Below are 24,650 nucleotides of genomic sequence, written 5' to 3' on the forward strand. Positions count from 1 at the left end.
ATAAAGAAACTACCATAGCTGTACTTGGAGTTATTTAATGAAAAAGTAATTGTTGCTCTTTATAAAACTAACATAGAACAGAATGTCAAAATGGTCAAAAACATGATGTTTGACAACCTGGCATTTTGCTCTTTTAACAAAGCAAATCATCTTTGTTTTACTTGTGTGATTAATGGTTGTCTGTATTAACCTTTTGTTTTATTTTTTTCAAGGCAATGCCTCTCTTTTCTGGAAGGATGTTGAATATTCATGATGAAGCCCTCCTAATAAAGCTCAGCGCCAGTCCTCCGAAGAATTGAATAATTAATGTGAGAATGAATTATGCATTTCATTGACCAGGAGTTTTCTGACACAAACCATTATGTGCTATTGTTGTTGTCAGAACCTCTGGTTGCTCTTGTGGTAAACAATATTGGACAGATGTGACTAGCAACAGATAAATTCTGCTCAAAGCCTGCAAAGAAGAGATAAGAGTTGTCCGTGAGAGTAAGAAACAACACTAACTGTATTTGAAATAGAGAATAATAGAATAGAATATTTTCTACCTGATAAACGTCAAATGAGTATTAAAATGTAATAAACTTTATTTATAGAGCACTAAATCTTTATTGAATAAACTTTATTAATCAGCATGCATTCACACAGATGCTTAAACACATCAGCAGCAACTTCATGTTTCTTTAAGTTCATCTGAGGTAAAGTATATTGTTACACTGTCACTTCCCTTTGTGACAATGAAATGTGCTTATTTATGCATTATTTAAAAGGAAACCTATTTCTTTCTCCAATTTAAGCATTTTCAAGAATATTAATACATGCAACTTATTTCTGTTTGGGACAGTAAAATTCTAACTTTACTGTCTGAAATTAGGCTAATACCTTGCAGTTGCAAGTGCCACTCATTGCTTCTCTCCTCATGCAATAACTGGTTTCAATATCAGATGCCTTCTCCAGTTACCAGTCCGAAACACCTGAGAGTCACTTTTCACACCATTGTTGTTAGTGTTAATGACCTGTTAGCACTAATATGCCGGGGTTGTCGAGAAGAAGAGAACTTAAGCCGACAAAAACAATAACAGTTTTTAAGAACGGAGACTTGTTTTCTCCTGGGAGGAAAGTCGTAGTCAATCCACGGCAGGTGTTCACATTCGACAGTCTTCTGAGCGCTCTGACCAGAGAGATTGATGCTTCGTTTGGTGCGGTGAGGAAGTTATACTCCCCCGATACTGGCCACAGGGTTGGCCTACTGGAGGAGCTGATCCATGGGAGCGTGTATGTCGCTGCTGGGAATGAACACTTGAAAAAGCTCAAGTAAGTGCCATGTTTGATTGAATTTGATTGGTACATATTTTTGAAAAAATGTGACAAGTTAAATGATGCATGCTTTTTTACTTAAAATGTATGGACAGTTTAAAATTCATATTTTACATAAACGCTGAGGCAACAAAGTTCCTTTAGTACAACTCAAAATCTTAATCACTTGCATTGTACAGGCCCTTCAGATGGTCTTCTTAAAAAACTAAGTTATTTTTTATGAACTGAGCATTGGACACAACATTTTCAGTATTGCCATCTGTATACAGAACTTTGGACATGTTGGTGTACTTTTTTGATTCTTGATTTATTGTCATTTTGTTTTAGGGTTGCTAAAGCTGATTGCCTGGGTCTTGCCCACCCAGACTTCTATTGTTCTGTCTATATTGGTCTGATTGTAATATATTTTCACTCTTCGATGCTTAATTCTTTTTTAACAGTCCCTATGTTTGTTCTCCTTCAATACATCAACTATACTTATATTAGAAGTCTCTTTTATCTTAAACAGTGGTATTTTTAAAGGTCATTGCATTTTTCTTAATCACTGTAGACTGTTCACGCAATACTTTTAACTGTATTATAATATTATCACATACAAAGGGCTGCATTAATAAACAGTGTAAAAGGAAATATTACAGTTTAAAAAGAGAATCACACCAGGGACACTAGACTCAATCAAAAGACCAATTATACCATTAGGTTTCTTTTTTTAAATATATTTTTTTTCCAACAATGATTCATTGATCCATTCATGTTTCAGATATGGTCAAGGAGCTGATACAAATACGCAAACAAAGAAAACACAGAACGTAAGTTAGCACCAAAACAAACCATTTTTTTAGGTTCTGATGCTTTGGCCTTTTAATCAGGTACGTCCAGTTGTTCACAGCAGGATTTTGGTTTCTGCTCGCTGGCAAAAGACTGATGAGCCCTGCAACATCCAGTCAGTACAGAATCATATTTGTGAAAGAATGACATTAAAATAAGGTGTTTTTTTAGGCTTCTTGATTCATGTCTATCATCACAGTGTCTTTACCAATGGAAAAATCCTGGTTCCTCCTGCCCGTGTCCGCATTCCGAAGTTTACTCTTCGGAGCTGGGACAGAGTTCTATCGATGGTTGCTGAGAAAGTTAATCTTCGCACTGGTGCAGTAACCAGGTAAAAAAATCAAATTTAATTTTTAGTTGTTTTTGTTTGATAACAAAAAAAATAACATTTTGTATTTACTATATGTGACCAATAAATAGCGCCCTGCATCATCTTCTGAACTAAAATCCATCTTTTGATAGATTTTAGGAACCTTTATCAAATACTTCACATTCCAATAATATCCTGGATATTTAAAGTCAGAGAAACTGAGCAAAATAAAACATTATTTAAGCTTAAATCCAGCCCAAATGATTGAATGCATATACAGACTGAAGAAGTGATCAATAAAGTTCCAGTTTAAGGCACGCACTTTTTTCGTTAATACGTATTCATGCTGGCACAGGTTTCACTAAAATGTCGTTTTGTTCAAATTTCTGGGTCTTTTAAGGTAATATAATTTTACATTTTAAAATTATGTTAATGGGAGCACAGAAGTTTGGACTTTTATTGGGGTAAAAATCTGAAGGTACTGGCATTCCGAATATTTTACAACGAACCAGAAAAATTGGCTTTTTTTACAAACTTTTGAAATTAATCCCAAATCTGTAAAAGTTTGTCCCATGACAGTTATTTTAATTAATATTTTCGGTCAAACAAATCACCTCTCTTCGTCATTTTATCATTAAATACAAGTAAGACAAATGTAGCAATTAAATTGAATTTTTTAAGGTTAAGGCTGAAAACTTTTAGCAGACCGAGTCGCTGACAAGATGTATATTCGACCTAACAAGAAGTATAAGTTTGATTTTAATATTGTCTTTTTATTCTAAAAGGCTCAATATATCCCAGTGTTCTAAACTAAACAAATCCCTTTTATCCTTTTCTTTAAATAGCACTTTTCAGACATAAATCTTATTGGGAACACTTGCATCTTTATAGGTGAACCATATGAACACCCTACTTTGATTTTGAGACTACCATACGGTGGGCCACATTAATTTACATGGAGGGCCAGATTTTGCCCCCAAGTCTTGAGTTTGACACATCTGAACCTCACAAATGCACACCCTCTTATATTTGTGATTGTAGGCTCTGCACACTCGATGGATACACAATATGTGGTTCTAGTGAGCTGCAGAAAAACCACTTCTATGTTGCTGTAGGAGCAGAAAAGTTTAAAGCCCTTCCATACAGCCAGTGTCTTCCTGCTAGAGACGTAATGAGGAGAAACATGATAGAACAGTAAGTTTTATGTCATCATTTTCTGATCACTGTTCTCTAAGTTTGTTCCTCTCCTGCAGCGGTGACATCCATCCAGCCGCAGGCGAGAACAGACGTTTTAAGACTGTGGTAAGTATCACTCCAGAATCTGTTAACCGTCTCGTAAAATGCAAAATTCCACTTTTCCCATGCTCCCACTAGTTCATCACTTTGCCGTCTTGGTGGTATCACAGCCGAGAAGCGTATCTTTGCACACACAGCATTTCAATTAACATTTCCCACGTGCGACGTGTGGGGGTGCAATTCGTTATGAAATGGTGGGATCATCAATCACTGTCTGCGCCAGGCATTGAGTTACTGTTGCTCTACACTTTGATGGGTAATCCCTACAGAGTCAGGTTGGCCTAGTTGATCAAGTGCACGGAGCCTCATAGACGGATCATATGCACCTCGGGGCCTTCACTGACTGAAAACAAAAAAAAACAAGATTTCTTATTCAAACACGGCATCCGGACAATTTCTATTGTGATTAAGTAGACAGTGAACACTTTGAATCCATTGGAGAATTGTGCTGCTGTGGATCTGAGACCGAATAACAGAGTGAAAATGAGAACATGCCCACTCAGCAGGTTCAGGTGTAGATGGGGTCCCATGTGAGAGATCTGTGTGACATTTGATTGGTCTAACCATGAAAGATGACAATGCTCTGGCAGATGACACTTTTCTATGCATGAAGAAACGACTGCATCTGTCAACGACCAGCACTGTCGCATCAAGACTGTAGATGTTTTTATTCAAATGTGCACATCTGTGTAAATGACTGAAGAGATAGAAGGTCATAAATAATACTTATATTGTTTTTTAGAGTAAATATTTTGTACCTATCTATTTTTCTTTCAATGAATGTCATAAAAATGAACTTTCCTCGTATCAATAAAGTACAAGATTCAAACATTTGGACACCAAACAGACCATTAGACCATTATTTGCTGCTGAATGCTAAACTCTGGGTACATGAGTTTATAACCATTAAAAACAAATGTCTTATATTAATACAAAACAATATATATATAGTTTTATGTTTGTGCATGTTTCTGTCTGAGTTGAAATGTAAAACCGCAATATGTGAAATTTAAAGTATTGCCTCTTGCTCCCCCTGGTGACAGACCAGGGTGTTGCAATGTTCTGTGTTTTTTTTGTTGTTCAAAGATGAGAAAGGCTTTTGTTGTCGTTGTTTAAATATATCATTGCACAAAAAGTCCATGACTAAATAAAACATTAAGAAAACTTAATAAATAACTTTATTTTTAAATTTTAATTTATTCTATCTCCCTCAGGTTTTAAAAAGTGTGTTGCGTCTATATCATGCTTCAATGACAGTAAGCATCAAAGACACAATTCCTCAATCCACCTCAATTGTTTAAAAAAAGACTGTATTTATTTTCAGTAAACTTTTAATTCGACCCTCTAGAATTGAAAATCATGTCTTAAACTGCTTCTTTTTTTTTTACGTGAAATGCGATGTTTCATTGATTTAACCAATATCCTGGTTTAAAATATTATCTAGATATTTATTGTTTTAACCACGTGGCTCTATGTCATCAATGTTGTAAAGGTCACACGAAATAAAATTCATTATTATTATTATTTTTATTTTTGACAACCACATTTTTGGTCAAACCTATTTTTCCTACCGTTGAAAGACAACCTTTATTAAAATTGCTTGATATAAAATAAAAAATATGTTTTTCCTACTGTGTATACGTTTGTTTATATTTGTGTTGTTTTTAAGTTTCAATGAAAGACTGATGCTGATGGGATATGACTAGTTTCTTGCTGTTTAATGAATGGTGAAATAAGATGCTCTTTTCACTTCTTACAGTTCTAAATCTAACTCCGGATGAGTCAGTGCCTCACCAACCATGAACCTCACCGCACATCTCCGGAATTTGCTTAAGTCAGGAATTGTCTTAGTTAAAGATGTCGAGAAAATATTCAGATGGTTGACATCAAACATTGATTCTATCTTTAGCCAGGAGATGGCGACAGAGACGGACCTAAGTGTGATTGTCATTCACAGTTTACTAGTTTTGATAGGGAAGCATTTTAACTGCCTGAACTCAATATCTTACCCTCCATGAACCTTTAAACATGTTGCAACCACTTATTAAGAACCCTTCTGGAAAGCATGCTATATAACTTGTCGATGCATTCTTGATCTGTCAGCGGTTTTTCTCACTCATCATTCAACATGCATTTATAGGGTCGTGTCCAATATTAATTCCAGCGTGACCTCACAAAACAACAGCAATCTGGATGAAAATGCCTATTAAAGCATGATTTCAATATGTCCAGAGAGGCAGTCAACTAGATATAACCTTGAAAGATTTTCTTCTTACTGAAATACCATCTGTATTTTAAACTACCCACTGTCCTGTTTAACATGTTTTTTTCTATTAGGAAATAGATCCTAAACCTAGTTAAAATTTTGCTTCATAAAAAAGTACAGTTCCATTTTTAAATATTTCATTTTTATCTTGTCCTTCCTATTGACTTCTATTTGAGGACCGTCAAGTCTTACTCATCTACCTCCGCCTCCTGCTTTGTGTCAGAAACCACACATCATGGCAAGACTTATCTGCATACTTCACCCTGCCTGCTTTCTCTTCTACACCTCCATTGATCTCTGTCCATCACTCTTTATAATTGATAACAAAAACATGAACCTTTTTTTCAACCTCAGCTTAAAGATACACAAATACAGGACACGGCGGTATAACTAAGTCAGCATAAACATCAATAGTCATTTAGATTTATCTTAAACCAAAATCAAAGAACACCAAGAAATCTCAGTTATTCTGTAAGAACTGAAAGTATAGCAAGGCTGCTGTGTGCTAGTGATGATCTTATGAAGCTTCATGAAGTAGTGTCATCATTTTCAGAGCTCAACAACATCAATTTTTGTTATGAAATATCACATGACTTTTAAACTGATGCTACCACCTACTAACCTCTCAACAACGTGACACTGGTTCATGAAGCTTCATCAGCACATAACTAGTGTGTGCTAATACATGCTTTACTTTATTTAGAAAGCAAGTTTCTGGTTTATTTAATGTTTTTTTGTTTTTTTGAAGTGTAACTTAAGGTACAGTAGAGATGCATTCTATGTGGACTGGTAATATCTTAGCAATGTCTCATGGTGAGATGGCTGGAGGGGTTCGGAAAGAGCAAGACTGTAAGCATAAAATAGATGTTTTTGTAAGTAAAGAGTTAAATGTATGTAAAGTGCTGGAATACAATACTCAAAGGAGAAGTTAAAAATGGCTGACTATGCGAAAGATTTGTTCTGAACCATGTTTCTTTCAATTGAAAACTAAATGTGTGACTTCTGCCAGGCTGACTGCTCTCAGAAGGCCTGACCAGTCGTTGGAATTCTATGATACCACAGCTCTTCTGACAGCTTGAAGGTCCAATTGGAAGAGCCCTCACTTTCCCCTAGCTATCCAATCTCCCTGTCCTCTTGTTGACTCCTGTTTTCTGCCACTTGAGAGGGCCACAGATTACTTGCTACTCCGTCCCCCCTAAGCTCCTCCACACTCTGCGCTCTCCAGCTCTTTCTCCGGGGCCCCCCGATATACACAGCTGTCTACGCCCTCTCGACACTCTACTGTAGATATGTAACACAGAACGAGAGGCGAGATGACCTCAGCTTTTCCACTGCTGGGAGCGAGCAGCACAAACTGTACTCTGTTCTTCCCTCAGTGCCCTTCTCAGCAGCCTCCCCGAGTGACAGCCTTGACTTAACTTTGTTGATTTAAATGAGATCTGTTTACATTTCCCCATCAGGCTCTAGACAGGGAAAACAAACAGTTTAATTTTTGATGGCACAGATGTACACGAAAATTCATCACTTTTATTTCCACTCGCTGCTATCAAGGATCCAGAGTTATTAGTGCACGAACAGAAGGCTCATTGTTCTCCCAAACTTGTCAAAAATGATTCAGAGATAATGCAAACAATGACACAGATGCTAGTTTTGGCCAAATCTTCCCACTGCAAACTGTATTCTTTCTTTTGTTGGGCTAAATGTGTTCTCTCAGCAATGCTTGATTCAAACTTGATCCCCTGTTTGTACTAATTTAACCCTTGTGTTATCTCAGGGTCAAGGTGACCCGTAGGGCCGAAAACAAATGTGTCTATGGTTTCTCTTGTGTTGTCTCTGGGTCAAGGTGAATAACCTGCATATGCAACATTGCATAAGTATTTGTGGAAGACAGTGAGGTCGTATACCTTAATAAGGTAAGAAGAGTAACACTAATTCTTAATGTCTAATGGGCACTGTGTTCAAACCAATTTTTAGTCTCAAGCTACTTTTTATCATCTTCGACAAGCCCTTACCAAGGACTTTAGCATGATGTAAGACACATATGAACTGCATATGAAAAAAAGAATCACTAATAATGGTATTTATTTTTTCATTTTTTATGTGACAGAGATATCATTATTCATATAGCAAATTTATTTTCTCCATCTGACATAATTAATGTCATAAAAACGTTCCTAGTTAGATGAAAAATTTGAAAGTAATTGCTCAAAAATCTAAGAAAAACTTGTGGTAATATTTAAAAAAAGCAATAGGCATGAAAACAAAAAAATATAAGCATGCAAATAGAAAAAGATTTGCATGGAAAACAAAACAAAAAATACCCCAAAAAACAAACCAATAAATATAATACTAGGAAAAAAAGTCAGCCAGAATATGTTTTATGGGTTTGAATGTGCTTTTATTTGAATTTTTTTTACTTTTAACAGAAAATAAAAACATTGACGGTGTTATTCCAATGTTAAAATTATTGCAAATGTGTTAAGAAAAAAAGAAAAAGAGAATTTCAAATATGTTCAATGTCTGGCTCTCTGGACAAAGGGGAATTAGGCCAGCCCTGGTTAATATACATATACTCAGTTTGATCTGGAAGTTGACCCTAGCAGACGTCAACAAGGAAAGACATGCACACCTAAAACTAAGGTATATCTTTAATAATGAGATTTTTTACATTCAAGTTTCAATCTTCTCACAGCTGTTTCTCCTTAACCATTGTGTTATCTCAGGGTCAAGGTGACCCAAAGGCCCAAAAACAAATCTAATTGTTTTATTTCTTGTGTTACCTCTGGGTCAAGGTGAATGACTTCCCTGGCTTCCAGAAATACGTATGCAGTGGTGGAGGTAATTAAATATGTTTCATGAGAAACTCAATTTAATTGAAATAGTTAAATAACAATATTTTTACTGAATGCATGTCAAAGTTGTTGTCGACCACATATAAGTAAATAAAGTGTGGAAGAGAATAAAAAGCCTTCAGCTGTGAGTGTGAGCAGCTCATCTTCACTCTTTGATCTTGTACGCTCCAGGACATAACTGCAATATGAACCCTATTTCAACTGTTCTTCATGCCGAGCAAACATTACTCTTTTATTGTTTACACTTCCCTCCCTAAGACTCTGTGTTAAGGAAAGTAAAAAAGCAAACAAACGGAACTTCTGTTCCCCCAGACTCCATGTTAGCGAGTTTGCAAACGCCATAGCTAGAAGTCAATTGTGGTGGATGTTGTAGATCACTACACCATCCCTGGAGCCAATGTGGGATTCAGAACGGTTGTTGCAGTGAGGACCAAAGGGTTGAAATCAAACAAAGCGGACGTCTTGGTACTCTAGTTTATCTTTACTTGAAAAAAAAAATCCTTGTACAACTTTAACTGCATCTAAGTCTTTAATTCATAGTAATATATTTGAAGAACCACATAATGGTACAAATCATACCCTCTTTTTGAACTCAGAGGTGTCTCTATTTATATAAGTACACTGTCTCCTGCTGAGGAATGCTTCAATTTCCTTTTCCTCCCTCAGAGCTTGTTTGGAATTTCATTGTTTGATCTGGCTGGATAAATAAGACAAATGCAGTTAGAAATTCATGGCTGCTCTGTTTCATCAATAAATGATTACTTTGCCACACTCCCTAGTGATTGATAGGTTGTGCCTGGATGTATTGAAAGCAGATGAATTCAATACAGACAGCCATGTGGGAGCTACAAGGCACATCAACTCATGAAAAATTTAGGTCAATGGAAAATAAAGAAAAAAGGTATTACTGGAGGAGAAGAAGAACAAGTTCAGCTAACAAAAGTAGTGAAAAGTCAATGCTAACCAGTGAGGAATGTGAGGAAATGGATTCTAATCTGTGCCACTGCTTCTGCTTTCATCTCTGCATGAAGTTTTCTATCGGCAGCACCGGAGAGGACCTTGAGAGCACAGGCAGGGGCCAGATCAAGAAAGACTTGGCCCAGTCAGAGAGATCCAACCAACAAAGACAGGTTTCCAAAAACTCAGTTTCTCTCTCAACAGGAGGTAAGCCGAGTTAAGGACCCCACATTTGCTTTCTTGTTCCGTCTCATCTTCTTGAGTTTGTTATCTCACACTTATTGTGACCACATGCTGATCTGAACTGGAGTGACTTTTACAACTCTCAGCTCTTAACTCTTTTTTTCTACTTGGTATTGTCTTTTTAATGCTCCTTACAACACCATCAAGACAAGACTAGTCCTCAAATATGTTTTCATTATTTCAGATATGTCCTAATGTCCATATTGTATGTTGCTGATGGCTGATGACAACTAAGCTTTCATACCAGCAACATACCAGTACAACCATCATTTACATCTTTTACACCATATTAGCCATTTAACTCCAACACCTAAAGATATTTCTCTTTGAAAACGGGAAAGAAACTTGAGTTAAGATGCCACAAAAGACACAGATTAAGCCAACAACCTTTATATCATGACAATGAAAAATAATGTTGCATATATAGGATCTCTTCTTCATCTTATTTCATTTGACTTTTTCAATCGTGACTTACCAAATACATAATTTAAAGTGCGAGAAGCAGGGAGTTTAAAGTGGTAAATATAACGTTTAACCAAATGAATGAAATATCAAGGTGTTTTTATTCTAATTGCAATAATCATCAATCTTTCGTAATAATTAATCAATCTCAGATTTTTAGCTCAACAGTCAACATGAGTTTTTTATCTCCAAGTGCAGCTGTACAACACTTATCTAGCAGACTATCTGGATCAAGTACTGCCCAAAAACACCCAACTTCAACAAAATGCCTAATAGCAGAAATATCACTGTTTGATGACTCTGATACAAATGATGTCAAGAAAATGTGTGATTTGTTAATAGAGATTATTTAAACCCACAAAAAAAGCAGAGATAGCAGGAGGCTTTATTGAACATTAAGTTTTTAAGTTTAGTTTAAGGAGCGTGGACAGCTTTAATCTCCTCCCGAAACCGAGAAGCTGGTTATTTATTCTTTCATTAGATAAAACAAGGATTTGATGGACAATTATTTAAATCTATTTATGACTCATGAAAGAGTTTGAGGAGCACTCTCACTTCAGTGATGTGCTGATTCACGTGCAGCGCTGCTGCTGTCAAATATTAGAAGTCTGAGAGGATATACAGTATCTCAGATCTCATCAGCTGTTTCATGTGTTGTCTGTGTAAGAGGTCTGTTACCGCTATCATTTCCACTGAATTAACGTCTGCGGAAATCCCTACTTAAAATCTGCTTTAATATCCTCCTGAAGCAAATTAAAATGCTCTCTGCTCATTTCACTATGTGTTAAGGGGTATTTTAGTGGAGAAGTTGTTTATTTTCTCTGTTTATTGGCTGTTGTGTTTCATATTTTCAAATGACATGATGGATTACAGCTTTATGCTAAAAGCTCTGGGAGAATATCTGACTCTGACTTGTGATTAAACATTTTTTACCAGCATATTTTTATTTAAAAATGATCTAGTTGACAATAATGTCAATGGAATATGAAAATAGTGTGAGCCAGAGCAAATAAAGTGATGGCAGAGAACTTAAAATTAAACTAAACTAAACTTAAACGTATTAAAACAGATCTAAATGTGATACCTCTTGAGTAACTGTTAACAATTCCAAAACAATCATTTATGATGACTACAAAACATCCATTTCTGCTTCAGAGTCAGTCAGGATTACTTCAGGATTCTTATTTTTAAAAGGTTGATTTCAGTTGAGCTGCAGATATCTACGGTCATCATCACTGTTTGTTTCATCATCCTTAACTCATATAAAGTAAAGATAATTTATCTTATTTTGCTGTATTTTCATCCCATTGTCAGACCAGATTGCACGTCTTTTAAAATTAACCAAATTTCAATTACAACTTACAGTATATTTCCATAAACTGTCCAAAACTATATTTATTACTATTTTGAAGAAAAAAATGGTAAAAAAGTAGTTCTTAAAAGATTACTTCACCCATACTTACCAGTAAAGTTAATTAGTATATTATTTCTCTTTCCCTGCGTTGGGCTGAGCAGCTACAGAGGAAAAGCAGAACAAACAGACTTGTAAATCAGATATTTCTGCATCAAAAGGAACCCGACAACATGTAACTCCGGACGCAGAGTTCACATCGGCTTGCCTCGTTTGTGGCATTCTGGTCATGGCCTTTCTTGTCCCCGGGCGCACGCTTAATAAATACATCTCTTGATAGAAACATTGATCTGTTGTAAGCCGAAAAGGAAAAAAGAATGGACAGAAGTGCAGTGAGGGATGTAGAGATTGTGTAGAAGAATGGAGCAGTGGCTGCCAGCCAATGAGGTAATTGTGATTAATCACTTTTCTCAGAGGGCAGCGTGTTCAATGCACAAAACAAAAGAAGTGAGATATTGGGAGCGGCAGAAGTGCAGGAAGACCGGCAGTTGAAAGTGGACCTGCCCATTGATCAGGTAAAACTGATGACTCATACTTATGCTCTTGAAGATCTTTGACATGCCAGGAGGGTTTGCTTTTCCTCCATTTATTGATTTATTTCCAGCTAAAAGTTTTTTGCTGTATTGATGGCATCTTCAGATTTTACTCATTTACGCTTTGACTCAGTGTTCTGTGACCTAAATCGCAACTAACTTACTCACATGTTTCTAATTTTGAAGTCCTCCTCTCCAAGAAGCAGTAGGTCCCTCATCATGACCATGTTTTGAAGCTGTTACTTTATTAAGTTCACCACCATCTGAAATCTCAGCGAACAAGAGGTTATGAGAGTGAAGCCCATTATGACATAATAATGGTCTTCCCTCTTCCTCCAGCCAGCGGTACCCGTGCCCCCCTTTGTTTATACAAACTTGGAGTTGGAGACTTGAGGATTGATGACATAAACATTTTTGGTGGGCGGTGCTAAAGAACATTTTCTAATGTAAATATTAAAAGTCAGGGGTGTCAAACTCAATTACATACGTCAGGACAGAAAATGTAATATTGATTGTGATATTGTTAGCTTGTGAAAATTGTATTCTCTGTTTGTTCTCCCAATCAAATTTCTTTCCTTTGATGTCAGTTCTACCCTAATAGGAAGTCTCTGTATGATTGTTGACATCCATTATGTATCTTCTGTTTCTTATCTTAAACACTGTAATCTTTAAATGAGCCAATATTAATGATGATCATTAACCTGCTTTGATGTGAGCCATCATTCGACTCACAATAAATTACTCCACGGGCCAGATCTGGCCAAGCTTTTCCCACACTGTACTTTTATTCAAGTCCCAAAGAGAAAACATCTATTTTACAACAATACATCTCAAACAAAGGTCTGTTAAAGATATCTTCCTCTATTTTTATGTCATGTTTTTGTAAGGATGAAACATAATATTAAATCCTTTTTTTTAACCATGAGTGTTATTCAGCACAGTGGAATTATCAAATTTGAAATATAAAAGAAAGTCTATATTCCCGATGGTTTCAGAGTTTGGGATCAGAGTGACTAAAAGGAGGTAAGTAGTTTGTTTTAATCTGAACTCTTACTGCTGCCCTCTAATATCAATGTCCAGATGAAATAAAAATTATTTTACTCATGTCCAAACTACCACAGTATTCTAAATTTGCTGGAAGAGTCTCTTGACACTGACTGTATAATGTTCTGCACAAAAACACTACTGTGCATCTCTCACTGCCAACTGTATATCTTCATGAATCAATACAGCAGCAGTGCACACAGCCAGCTTTAGGGAATATGTGTTCTGGCCTCTCTGCAGGTGGAGGCCAAGACTGTTGACGAGGACAAGAACAGTAGTTGTTCCAAGAATCCCAGTGTGGTACCTCACCATGACTCAGAATGCTCAACCCTGCAAAACTCTCCTGCTGCTGGTTCAACAGAAAACGTAAGTCTGAGTTAGTAAGTTTAATGCTGAGGAATCAATTCATTTCTAGAAGAATGCCTGGGCGAACATGCATTTTTTTTTTTTTAGAATCCCTTATTAGTCCCGCGAGGGGAAATTCGGTAGTGCTTTTGACAGCCATTCACACATACTGATGGGAGTAGGCTGCACACCTGCACCAAGTCTACCATCAGGAGCAATCAGGGTAAAGTGTCTTGCTCAGGGACACAACGACACAAGCTTGTCTGGAGCTGGGATTGAACCTGCAACCTTTTGGACTGCAGGCAACCACTCTACCATCTGAGCTATGACGCCCTCATTTACACATGTCATACCTCACAGAGGAAACTTCCAAGAGCATACTTAATATAATAACCTAATAATTTTAATAATTAAATAATGTGATTTCCTTTTTTTGCATTTGTTACTGTTTCTGCTTTTGGTTAGTGATGGTCTGATAAAGCTTAATGAAGCAGTGTCATTATTGTTTACTAGATGACAGTCTATGCACCATGTTCCTTTGTTTTGAACAACTGATTTAATCAAACATCACATCATTTGTAAACTGATAGCACCACCTACTGACCTCTATACAACATGACACTGCTTCATGAAGCTTACTAAGCCTGTCCCTACTTTTGGGTCCTCTTATGCTCCCCCCATGACATTAACCATCCAACCAAGATGAGTTCTATATAAAGAGATGTACGTAAACACATTAAAAAGAAAGTTTTACAGGATTCCCCAGAGCAATTATTGTCCACTTTAGTGTGTGAAAGAACAACAAGACAACCAACACACACAAAGATCGCCTGCAAACACAAACAGTAGAGTTAGAGATTTAAAATGTGATCAACAAAACAACATAAAAGTTCAGCTTATGAATGTAATTAATGAATCACGATTATTGGCAACGCCCCTAATTTCAATGCACACAGTTAAACAGTGGGTACAAATAACCTTTAGTTACTTACTTACTTTTAATTAAAACATTTCGTAATCATACATGTGGTAAAAGTCCAGGGTGTTCTCGCCTCTCACCTTCAACTACTTGGAAAGGTAGAACAGAAGTTCAAGAAAAGTACACTCTATTCTTCCTTTGTTTAAAAAAACCCTTGTCCATTTTTTTTCTTTATTATTTAAAATTATCATTTCGAAAGAGCTTAAAGACATGAAATGAAGAAAGTGGATCTAAAAGACTGATGATAAAGTCTCAGAACTGGGTTTACACTTAAGGTAATGCATTTCACTGTAGCTACGGATAAGCAAACAGCCTGTGAGGCCACATGATCAATTTAGAGGGAACATAAAAATGTGTCTTTGTGATTAGAGTCGACCTCCATAACAGTGTATTTGTGTTTAAGGTCTTTCTTTCTCTGTACACTCACGGTGATGAAGTGCCACTGAACTGTATGTACAGATGTTTTTGCATGGAACTGTGCCTTCTTGAAATTACACTCATTTAAATACACTTATTTCTCTCTAATAATCCTCGAGGGACAGAGATATGAAGCCGTGTAACCGTGATGAATGCACATAACAGTTGGCTGATATTACAATCCCGGGCAATTTCATTGGGCTTTGAAATGAGAAGATATTGAGTCTTATTTAAGCAATCAATAACCTTGAACATTTGGTTTTAATGAAACTATAATTTCAAGCCGTGGCAATTACACCATCGGGGAATGTTTTGGTGTGGCGATGATTTCACTGCCAGTATGCACTTTTGTAATAAAGATATTCTTATCTGGATAATTATTGACTTCTTGGGGCCAGTTATGATCTGGTTAAAGACCTCATCAATAGCTGGATCCATTTCTTATTGCTGATGGTCAAACTTTGTTGCAGAACTGGATTGGATATCGGATTGCACAGACCACTATTAGGTAATGATGAGAATAATAATTATCTTTTGCCGAATTGGAAGGGTTTTATTACGATTCCTGTCTGGGATCTGTGTTTGAGGCTAATTATGTAACAGTGCTGCGGGTGACATCTGACTTTATGACCTCCATATCTCATATCTAAAAGTACTTTTTGTTTTCCTATCTCTCACCTACTCACTTTCCCCCCCCTATTTGTCTCTCCACTCGCTGTCTCTCTTCTCTGAGCAGAACGTGGTTCAAATTGAGTCTCGTTCAGCTCGAGATTTCTGCCTGTAATGAGTATGTTTTTCCTCGCCAATGTTGCTCATTGTAATTCCCTGGGTCCTGTTCTTCTCTTCTCTTATTTAGTGTTACTTAAACTTCAAAGTGTCTTGAGAAAACTGTAATATATTGAAAAATACAAGTAAATTAAAGGGGGAAATGTGTCGATGGTTCAATGATTTATTTATTTACCACCTGTTTTGAGCTTCTAACTGCTGTTTCTATTAACCTCTTATATATTTTCACTTCTCCCAACTAACAGTGAATTAAACCTGGGGAAATGTAACTTTCAATATAAATTTGCACATCTGCTAAAGCTATAGAAGACAAGTTAACTATTTTTATTTTTATGTGAATCTATACAAAAATGAGATGTACAACCAGACACAGTATATATTATGCTTAGATTTGAGGGCAAGCATCATTGAGAGGGTCGTGAATAGCAATGAGGAATAACTGCAGTGCAATGACTCATACTCTGACCTCAGTTTGAAGCGTTCCTCCCACCCTGCTGCTCGATGTGCTTGTAAAACTATGTGTGTATATCTGAGCACATAGAGAAGATATTGATGATAAAATTCAATTACATGATTACATTTTCAGCTGAAGCTTTAAATGATTTATGGCATTAAATTTAAATGGTGAATATGTTTGCAGGAAGGTCTCTGGAGTGCACGTGTGCTTGTGAGATATTGACCTGTGTGGTCCTGGCCAAATAAAGAATAAAGCGATTCAGCATCTCTGCCAAGTGGAGATGTCTGCTGGGAGTGAGTGCAGGCATCTCTGTGTTGGGGAAGTGAACAGTGCGACTTGAAGCTGAGGCACATATATCAAAGCTTTTCTAATAATCACTCGAGTGACTTTTGTAAGACTTTCTGATTTTTTTTTGTAAAAGAGCTAAATGATTACAAAAGGTGCAAGGGCGGGGCCACCTGTGATGTCATACGATTGAAGGAAGGGCAGACGAGGGTGCATTGGTACTCACTGGTGTGCTGTTGCGTTTACAGCTATCATTTGTTTAGATTTAACAATATTGGCCGATTTATCAAGCAGTCAGCTAAGCATTTTTTCTTAATTAATATTGTTAGAAATGTCAATGTGGCGGGAGAGCTTTGATCAATCGTCTTCCTTTTCCTTGGAATTTTGTGATAAAAAATCCAATCGCTATTGACCAACGTATTGATCCTTTACTTTCCTTTTCCAATGCAGGTCCATTTGTCTCTTAGTTGTTCTCTGTGCGCCTATTCCCCAAAGCATATGTGGACCATCGCGATGGTCTTATTCCCCCCCTGCAAGGTCAACTATAATCAACTGCAGTCAATGTCACTGCCCAGTGTTCAGAGAGTCAGACAAAAAAAAGACTCCTTTGGGCTTTGAAGGAGCGAGTGCATGATACCATTCAATTACTGTTCATTAGACAGTGTGCAGCCATTAATCAGCCCGAGATGTTCTGCTAGTTTTCAGCAGGGACAATGGACTGAAGACATGTATCCACCTGTCTAAGCTACTCTTTTTGAATGCACTGAGGCTTTCAGTTCATCCTGTTGTAGTTGAACTTCCCTTCTGTACTAATCCTTTTAAGAGGCGTTGTATCGGTCAGAGATTTACTGCCTTCGCTGGAGACTATCATGAGTCTGATAGATCTCTTAAAAAAGATGAAGCTGGCAGATTTACAGATAAGAGCTGCATATTCATTGAATGTGACTTCACGATGATATGAGAATCTGATTTATGTTTTCCAGGGGACCCGGGAGAGAGCGGCGACTTCTCGGCTGGTTGGACCACGGTCACGGATGTCCCCCTTTCTCAAGGGTAGGTTCATCAATGCATAAAGCTGCTAGTAGCTCATTGGCTTCGGCCCAGGCATGCTCCTCCACAACATCCATCGCACCCGTAAAGAGACCACTAATACACTCTGCATAACCAGTTCCTCCCTCACACGGCATGTCACCACATCGACGAGCACCCCTCAACATCTGGGAGAGCTCCATCCTGTGCCTATGGACACCATCTGGTTGAATGCGTACTGCACCTCCCCAATCTCAGATGACTAATTCTGCATAGAATGGTAGTTGTACATCAGCATATGTCAGCCAAGAAACCTGAATATTTCATTACTGTATATAAACTGTATGTATCATCTCTTTTAAAACAGGTAAGTTATGCAGCAGATCCTTCTTTCCTGTTATGTTTTACTCTAACTCAACCTGTAAGAACGCAAATGCAATTTGTAAAGGACAACGCAGGATGGTAAATAACAGTATACAAATGCATTTCTGTTGGTACATTTTTTTTGACACATCTGACAAACTCAAGACCCAGGATCGAGTTCTGGCACGCAATTTGTTCGACTTGCAACCAAGAGCGCTAAAAGATTTTTGGCATCTTTTGCGATTGTGTTGATACCTTCTTATTATTATTAAAACTTTTTTTTTTTTTATGCATGCTATTTGAAAAAAAAAATCCTTTTTGTTCCAATTTTACAGAATCCAATATGGCGGAGGACAAACTTAAAGCATTAAGACAGTTAAGGTTATTGAATCGACAAGTACAGGATATGTATGTGTCTATGTGAGTGGCATAGTCCATTGAAGTCACTAGAAATAGACAAGATCGAAGATGGGTACATCAGAGTGAAATCTCATGTGGAGAAATTAAAAAGTTCTGTTCGTTTGGACATGTGGAGAGGAGAGATGGGACATGTTGGTGCGAAGTGTTAGTAGTCAAGTTGCCATGTAAAAATCAGGAATTGTACATTAGGGTTAGCAAACCCAAAGAGCTGATACTTATCAGCGTTTTTTCAATGATTACAAATAAAAACTTGAATCCTAAAGCTGCTCAGTCTCCCACAGTGTGAAATTAGAAATGTCAATTTAAATCTGCATTTCATTGACTCTACTGTAAATGTAAACAGTGATACATTGACGCTCTCGTATGGCCAGAACGTGTCTCCGCTGCCGCTTGACCAATTTTCTTCTGATTGGCGACAAAACACAGGCTTTTGCCTCAGAGGCCCATTCAGCGGTCGCCCAGCATCGTTTATTGTCTGAAGTGGAAATTCCAAAGGGGACTAAATGAAACAGGATGTGAATCACTGCAGGTGGTCATCCATCTGAGGCTGTCTTTGTCTACGAGCTGTTTGTAAAATCACTGCATCCTGTCTGAACAGCAGGAATCCCACCTCACCCACGTGCCATCCATGCAGATACATATATGATTGTACAACCAGCACAACCTGTGTGATTTCTCTCATAACACAAGCATAAGTATGTCTGTTTTATTCCTCAATAATTACTTTATCGAGGGTTTTAGTGCTAGTTCTGACTGTACATCAGTGTGTTGAATGTAAATAGATGCATATCACTGTAAATGTATTTTTCTGTATTTTTTAGCATTCACTTATTATTGTGTCAATTGAAGCTGACTTTCCATTCTCTCACACTTGAATGTAGACGACCGAGATACAAGTTTTCGGTAGGAGGCTGATGAAGATGAGTAGAGATTCTGGGCCTCCCTGCAGAAGATGCTTCCCCAACTACCCGACCGCGGTGAAGTGGAAGAAGACAAAGATTTCGATTAAATGACCTCAAACCTGTCTGAAATCTTCATTGCTTTAAGATTTGTCGTGGTGTTCTAGTTTAATAATTCAACTAAGAAAAAGCCCCTGAAATGCATTTAGACTACTGTTTACCAACAATTGTAAATCTTCTGAAGATAATCTGGGTTGCAATTTGGCCTTCTCCTTCAAAAGTTAATGGCACCGTGTTCAATGGCTTAGCAATTTACGAGAACTGTTAGTGTATATGACAGAAGTTGTAAAGCATCTTGACTGATTGGGTTGATATGAGATGTGTGCATTCATGGACATTGTCGCCTGTATCTGCTCACTTCAGGAAGAGAGTTTCACGGCTGGCTCTGTCACAGATAGATGACTCCACACAGTCAAATTAAGTTGTTGTAAATCATCTCACCGACCCAAGACTGTTTCTGAGTGATGACCTTTACGCCTATTTGACTTTAACTTATTCATGTTAATCACATCTCCTTCACTCTGACAGTAAATTCCTGGCATATCTAGAAAGGTCATTGTTTTGCAGCGCAGCGTATGCAAGTAAAATATACTGTTTTTATGGCATAGGGGAATGAATGGTGAGAGAAAAGTTTCAGACCATTGTTAAATACAAAAAGTCATATGTCATCCTTAAAAATAATACGAAAAAACATTATTATGCAGCAAGTTTATACATGCAAAGGAACATGGTATTGGATGGATAAAGGGAACAATTAAAGAAGTAAAACTAGTCAAGAGAGTGGAGCTAATTTGTACCTATATTATTTAACATTCTATAGAAAATAGCATAAAATGCACAGCACAAGCAAAGTGGAAAATGCAGCTGCTTTTTTCTTTCTTACTATCAACATTTTACTGAAAATGTCACTGAAACATGTTTTTCATTTATTTTACGAACAGACACAGATGCATGTAAATGATCACAAGACTACAAGACAACAATGTTTGGTGGGGAGTACATGATACATGATTAACAAATGGAGGAATTATTAAACAGCTTGAGTCTAAACATGAATATGAGCTATCAAATAGAAAGAAAAACAACATTTTACTTGGTTGTAAAAAATATACTGTGACTGCAGTTAGTTTCAGATTCAGAGTGATACACTTTTGAGTGACAGCAGAAAGAAAGCTTTTCCCTTTTCTATTGACAGATAGAAATAATAAGCACCGCAGGCCATGTGTTGAAAACATTTGTGATGAAGAGATGCATCTGCATGTAATCTGCGCTGCACTCCAGACGACATCCTCTCTGAAGTTCACCACTGCCCAGTTCCACTGCGGCTTTGATTGTCAGTTTGTTCTGAGCGCAGCCTCGTAGCTTTGAACCACATCTGGAGATGAAAGCTCCACCAATGTGTATCAACTGTCAGCCACTGCTCTCGCTTATTTGCTCAAGGCACAATAAGAGGCTTGCATACTTTCTCTATAGTTCTTTACCATGCTGTTCTGAGAATGATGTATAATGTATCACTGTATCTCGCCTACATTTTGATGCATCTTGTGTAACTATTCTGAGGTCTGTGTATATGCTGCGGCTCCCATCGTCGTCCAGAAAACAAGACTCTGATTCTAACAGCTGAAAACATCATTTCTGCATCCTGCAACACCCAATCTCTTCTCCAAGAAGCGTTGAACACACTGGAGTTCTGCTGGGAGCCAGACGTCCTCTCGTGGCTCCAGAAGCCAGCTGCTCATGTATAAGATGAAACAGTGTTAGAAGCCAAATAAAAATGTCTTGCTTCTTGACAGCCCCACCACCGCATACATCCTCTTCTTCAATTTACTATATTGCATAATTAGGAACGTTCATGAATTTTACATGGAGCCCCACACTGAGCGTGGTAACATGTCTAATTGCAGACCTTAATTATTAAGAAGGTCCCTCGCAGGTTCCGAGAGAAGCACTTTTTGATGAATGTATTTTTGGCAATTTTCGGTGAAATTACTTTGGAGGGGGAATATTTCTAATCAGCATTCCGAGTGGACATGCTAACTGCTCTTGAAAGAGACTTGTGTTTGTGCGAGGATGATTTACCAGAGCTTATTAAATCGGCTGAAATGGACTAACAACTTAATGATATTGGAGTGGATGAAAAAAATATGAATCAGTGCCTCTCAGAGTTGCAGTTATGGAGAACACAAGAGCTTTGCCATTGAACTTGTGGCACTACCCTGGTGCTTTAGTGAAACACCAAGAAAATATGAACATTCTTGTTATTCTCATGCTTAATTTTTCACCAGAGTGGAAAAATGTCCCTCTCAAGAGTTTTCTGTGATAGTATGAAAAGAGGGCTAAGCCAAAAGCAAAGCTCTCTGTATACCAGTCAATATGTGTCCCTCTCCTATGGTTGTGAACAGAAGAGACTTAAAGTTCACAGGTACAAGAGGCTAACATGAGTTATCTAAATGTGGCTGGACTCTCCCTTAGACATAGGGTGAGAAGCAAGGTCATCAGGGAGAGGCTTCAAGTACACAGGGACACGCTTGATAGACTATAACTCTCAGTTGGTCTTGGATCGGTTCCCCCAGGAAAAGCTAGATGGCCTAGCTGGGGAGAGGGAAGTCTGGGCCTCCCTGCTGAAGCTTTTGGTTCCAACCTTTTCCCACTCATTGCCAATTTGTAAAGGGTTACTGATGTGAAAACCCAACTCTCCTGACTTACTTCCACGTTTCAAATATTGAAGTCTTCCTCTCCAAGATGCAGTAAGTCCTTCATCATGATGATGTTTTGAAGTTAATCATTTATAAAGTTCTCCCCTGTCTGAAATCTCGTTGAATGACAGGTTACGAGAGCGAAGTCCATTATGACGTTATAATGGTCGTCACTCCTGCTTCTTTCTTTGAGGTCTTCCTGCATTGTCATCAATCCAGGAAGTCTCCACCTCCAAGGGACATGTATAGTGAGCCGGGCTAAAGCACATTTTCTAATCTAAATATTTCAATTAAAAGAGAGTTTTGTAAAAACAGACACAAACTGATGAGTTCATTAGAGGTCCTAGATCTATTTAACACATTAGTTCCCGCTTCTCACAAAAGTTCACAGCACACGTGTGACCCGGTAAATACAGAGGCCGATGAATCTTAAATACACAACTTTTATGTGTGAAGTGTGTTTTTTCAAAAACAAGTAGCTGCAATACATACAGTCTGAATGGCTGACCCACTTAATCCTGTTCTGTGGTACCATCACAGAGCCGAAGCTTACTGCGGCTGTCGGCTCAAACTCGGGTTAATAGTTTCTTTCCTCTCGTACAAAATGCATGGTGGTCTCGCAGCCAAGCTGCTTTTTGCAAGCCAGTGCAAATATGTGAATAATTGATTAATATTGATGGAGGATCACCTTCGTGTATCCACTCGTTGTTTGCTTTAGAAGTCTCTTGTGGGGGGCAAGAGCTTGGCCATCTGTCAATAACACGTCACATAGCAGTCGTCTCACATGGCGGGCACTCTGACCAGCTAACACGCTTCACCGAGCAGCTGAACAATTGCTCTCAACGTGACATTAAATCAGCTATTCTGCTCCCACTGCAGGCGAGAGGCTTAAGTGCTTCAGGTCTGTTTCTTCAAAGTCCCGCCATGAATAATGAACGCACAATAACTCTGCTATTTCTTTCACATTACTTCACTGAAGTCCACTTTATAACTGATATTAGTGTTCATGTTTTAACTTATTCAACTCTAACAATGACATGTAACAGGACTCGTGCAAAGTCTGCACCGGGATCTCTGCTGTACCCATTGCCTGTATTTGTGCGGCCCACATAAATTGGTAAAACACTGATAGATACTAAGATTACGTCCATTTTTTGTTTAATCCACTTTTTTCATTGACGTTCCGGCTTTCCCAAAAATAATAAAAAAAAGGTCCACTGATTTAGCAAAATGTAAATGCAAAATACGCAGCATTTTTTTCAAGGAGGAAGGGAAAGATTGAAGACTTGAAAAGTGTGGATAAGACCATACGGTGAGTACCATTGAGCATCACTGACCTAAAAACTTCATATAATTAATTGATTAAATAGGTAGGGATAACAAATATTAGTCTAAATACCTGGAATATGGCAAAGGTATTAACGGAAATATGAATAGTATTCAAGAAAGAAACATTTCTTCATATTATATAATTCATATAATCCAATTTCACAACATTGTTAAAAAATGTGCCTTTGATGTTTTTAAGTGATAATCAGTTGTAAGTGCTACACTCCCTCACTTCCATTTTTGTTTCCCTGGAAATTGCTGCCCTTTGTAAGATTGATGTGCTAGTTCCTCGGCCAGATGGCCTTGTTGTTACTCTCTGTATCCAACTCGTACTTTAAGAGCCGACCCACTTGTCTGAGCTGATGGGTAGTTTCGTTAAGAGAGAGTGCTACTTCAACAAGGTGCAGCAAACATTTGCCTGCTGCTTCAAACCACATGGCACCAACCATTTTTTACTAAACTCTTTCCAGATTCTGTGCCACATAAACAGACGGAACCTCTTCTTCTTCATGTAGTAACTTTGTGAGATTGTACAAGTTAACTTTGATCTTCCAGTTGTCGGATACTGATAGTGACTTACCTGCATGGTAAACGGGTAGAGGGGGCAGCAGACGGAGCAAGGAGTCCTAGAATTCCTCCTATCATAGAACCTCATCCTTCTCTTGGACAAGACATTTCATCCCCACTGTTAATATTTATATTTATTCTAAACGACAAAATATTAACAAAAGTTTTATTTCCATATTTTATCTTTCATTCTTTTTAATACAGCTTGAACTTTTGCCAAGTTTAGAGATTAGTTTGGCCTTTCAAACATGTTTATACGGCCCCCTCGAAACAAGACACGGTGTGTGCTTTGTGAGGACAAATGTATCTTACTTTTTTAGGGGGGTTTCCTTCGAGCACTACTCTGACTGCGTTCAACTTGTGTTCATCAGGTCAGTTTTAACAATTCTTTATAGATAAGATCATATTATGACAACATTAACATTCACATATTTAAAACTGCTATTGTTATGGTCAGGTCGCAGGGCAGAAGCCAAGCAAAGTCACCCAGACTTCCCTATAC

At 37.7% G+C, this 24,650-nt stretch overlaps 1 protein-coding gene across 1 annotated transcript; it reads left to right on the forward strand.

Moving 5' to 3' along the window:
• Window positions 1-1,027: 1,027 nt before the first annotated feature.
• On the forward strand, window positions 1,028-24,107 carry dcdc2c (doublecortin domain containing 2C). The gene is made up of 10 exons (XM_087780365.1): window positions 1,028-1,201; window positions 2,184-2,257; window positions 2,342-2,473; window positions 3,494-3,646; window positions 3,706-3,754; window positions 9,898-10,030; window positions 12,354-12,454; window positions 13,757-13,882; window positions 17,769-17,838; window positions 24,052-24,107. Exons 1-10 carry the CDS (start codon window positions 1,028-1,030, stop codon window positions 24,105-24,107), a joined length of 1,068 nt encoding a protein of 355 aa, XP_087636491.1.
• The last annotated feature ends 543 nt before the right edge of the window (window positions 24,108-24,650 follow it).

Source organism: Callionymus lyra, chromosome 18 (assembly GCF_982586985.1).
Source record: "Callionymus lyra chromosome 18, fCalLyr1.hap1.1, whole genome shotgun sequence".
Lineage (NCBI taxonomy): Eukaryota > Metazoa > Chordata > Actinopteri > Syngnathiformes > Callionymidae > Callionymus > Callionymus lyra.

Excerpts from the sequence above, each read along its gene's own strand:
- dcdc2c (XM_087780365.1), top strand. The coding sequence starts at position 1,028 with ATGCCGGGGTTGTCGAGAAGAAGAGAACTTAAGCCGACAAAAACAATA. Across the intron at positions 3,755-9,897 it reads ACAGACGTTTTAAGACTGTG|TTTTCTATCGGCAGCACCGG; the intron begins GTAAGTATCACT and ends CTCTGCATGAAG. Across the intron at positions 12,455-13,756 it reads TGGACCTGCCCATTGATCAG|GTGGAGGCCAAGACTGTTGA; the intron begins GTAAAACTGATG and ends GCCTCTCTGCAG.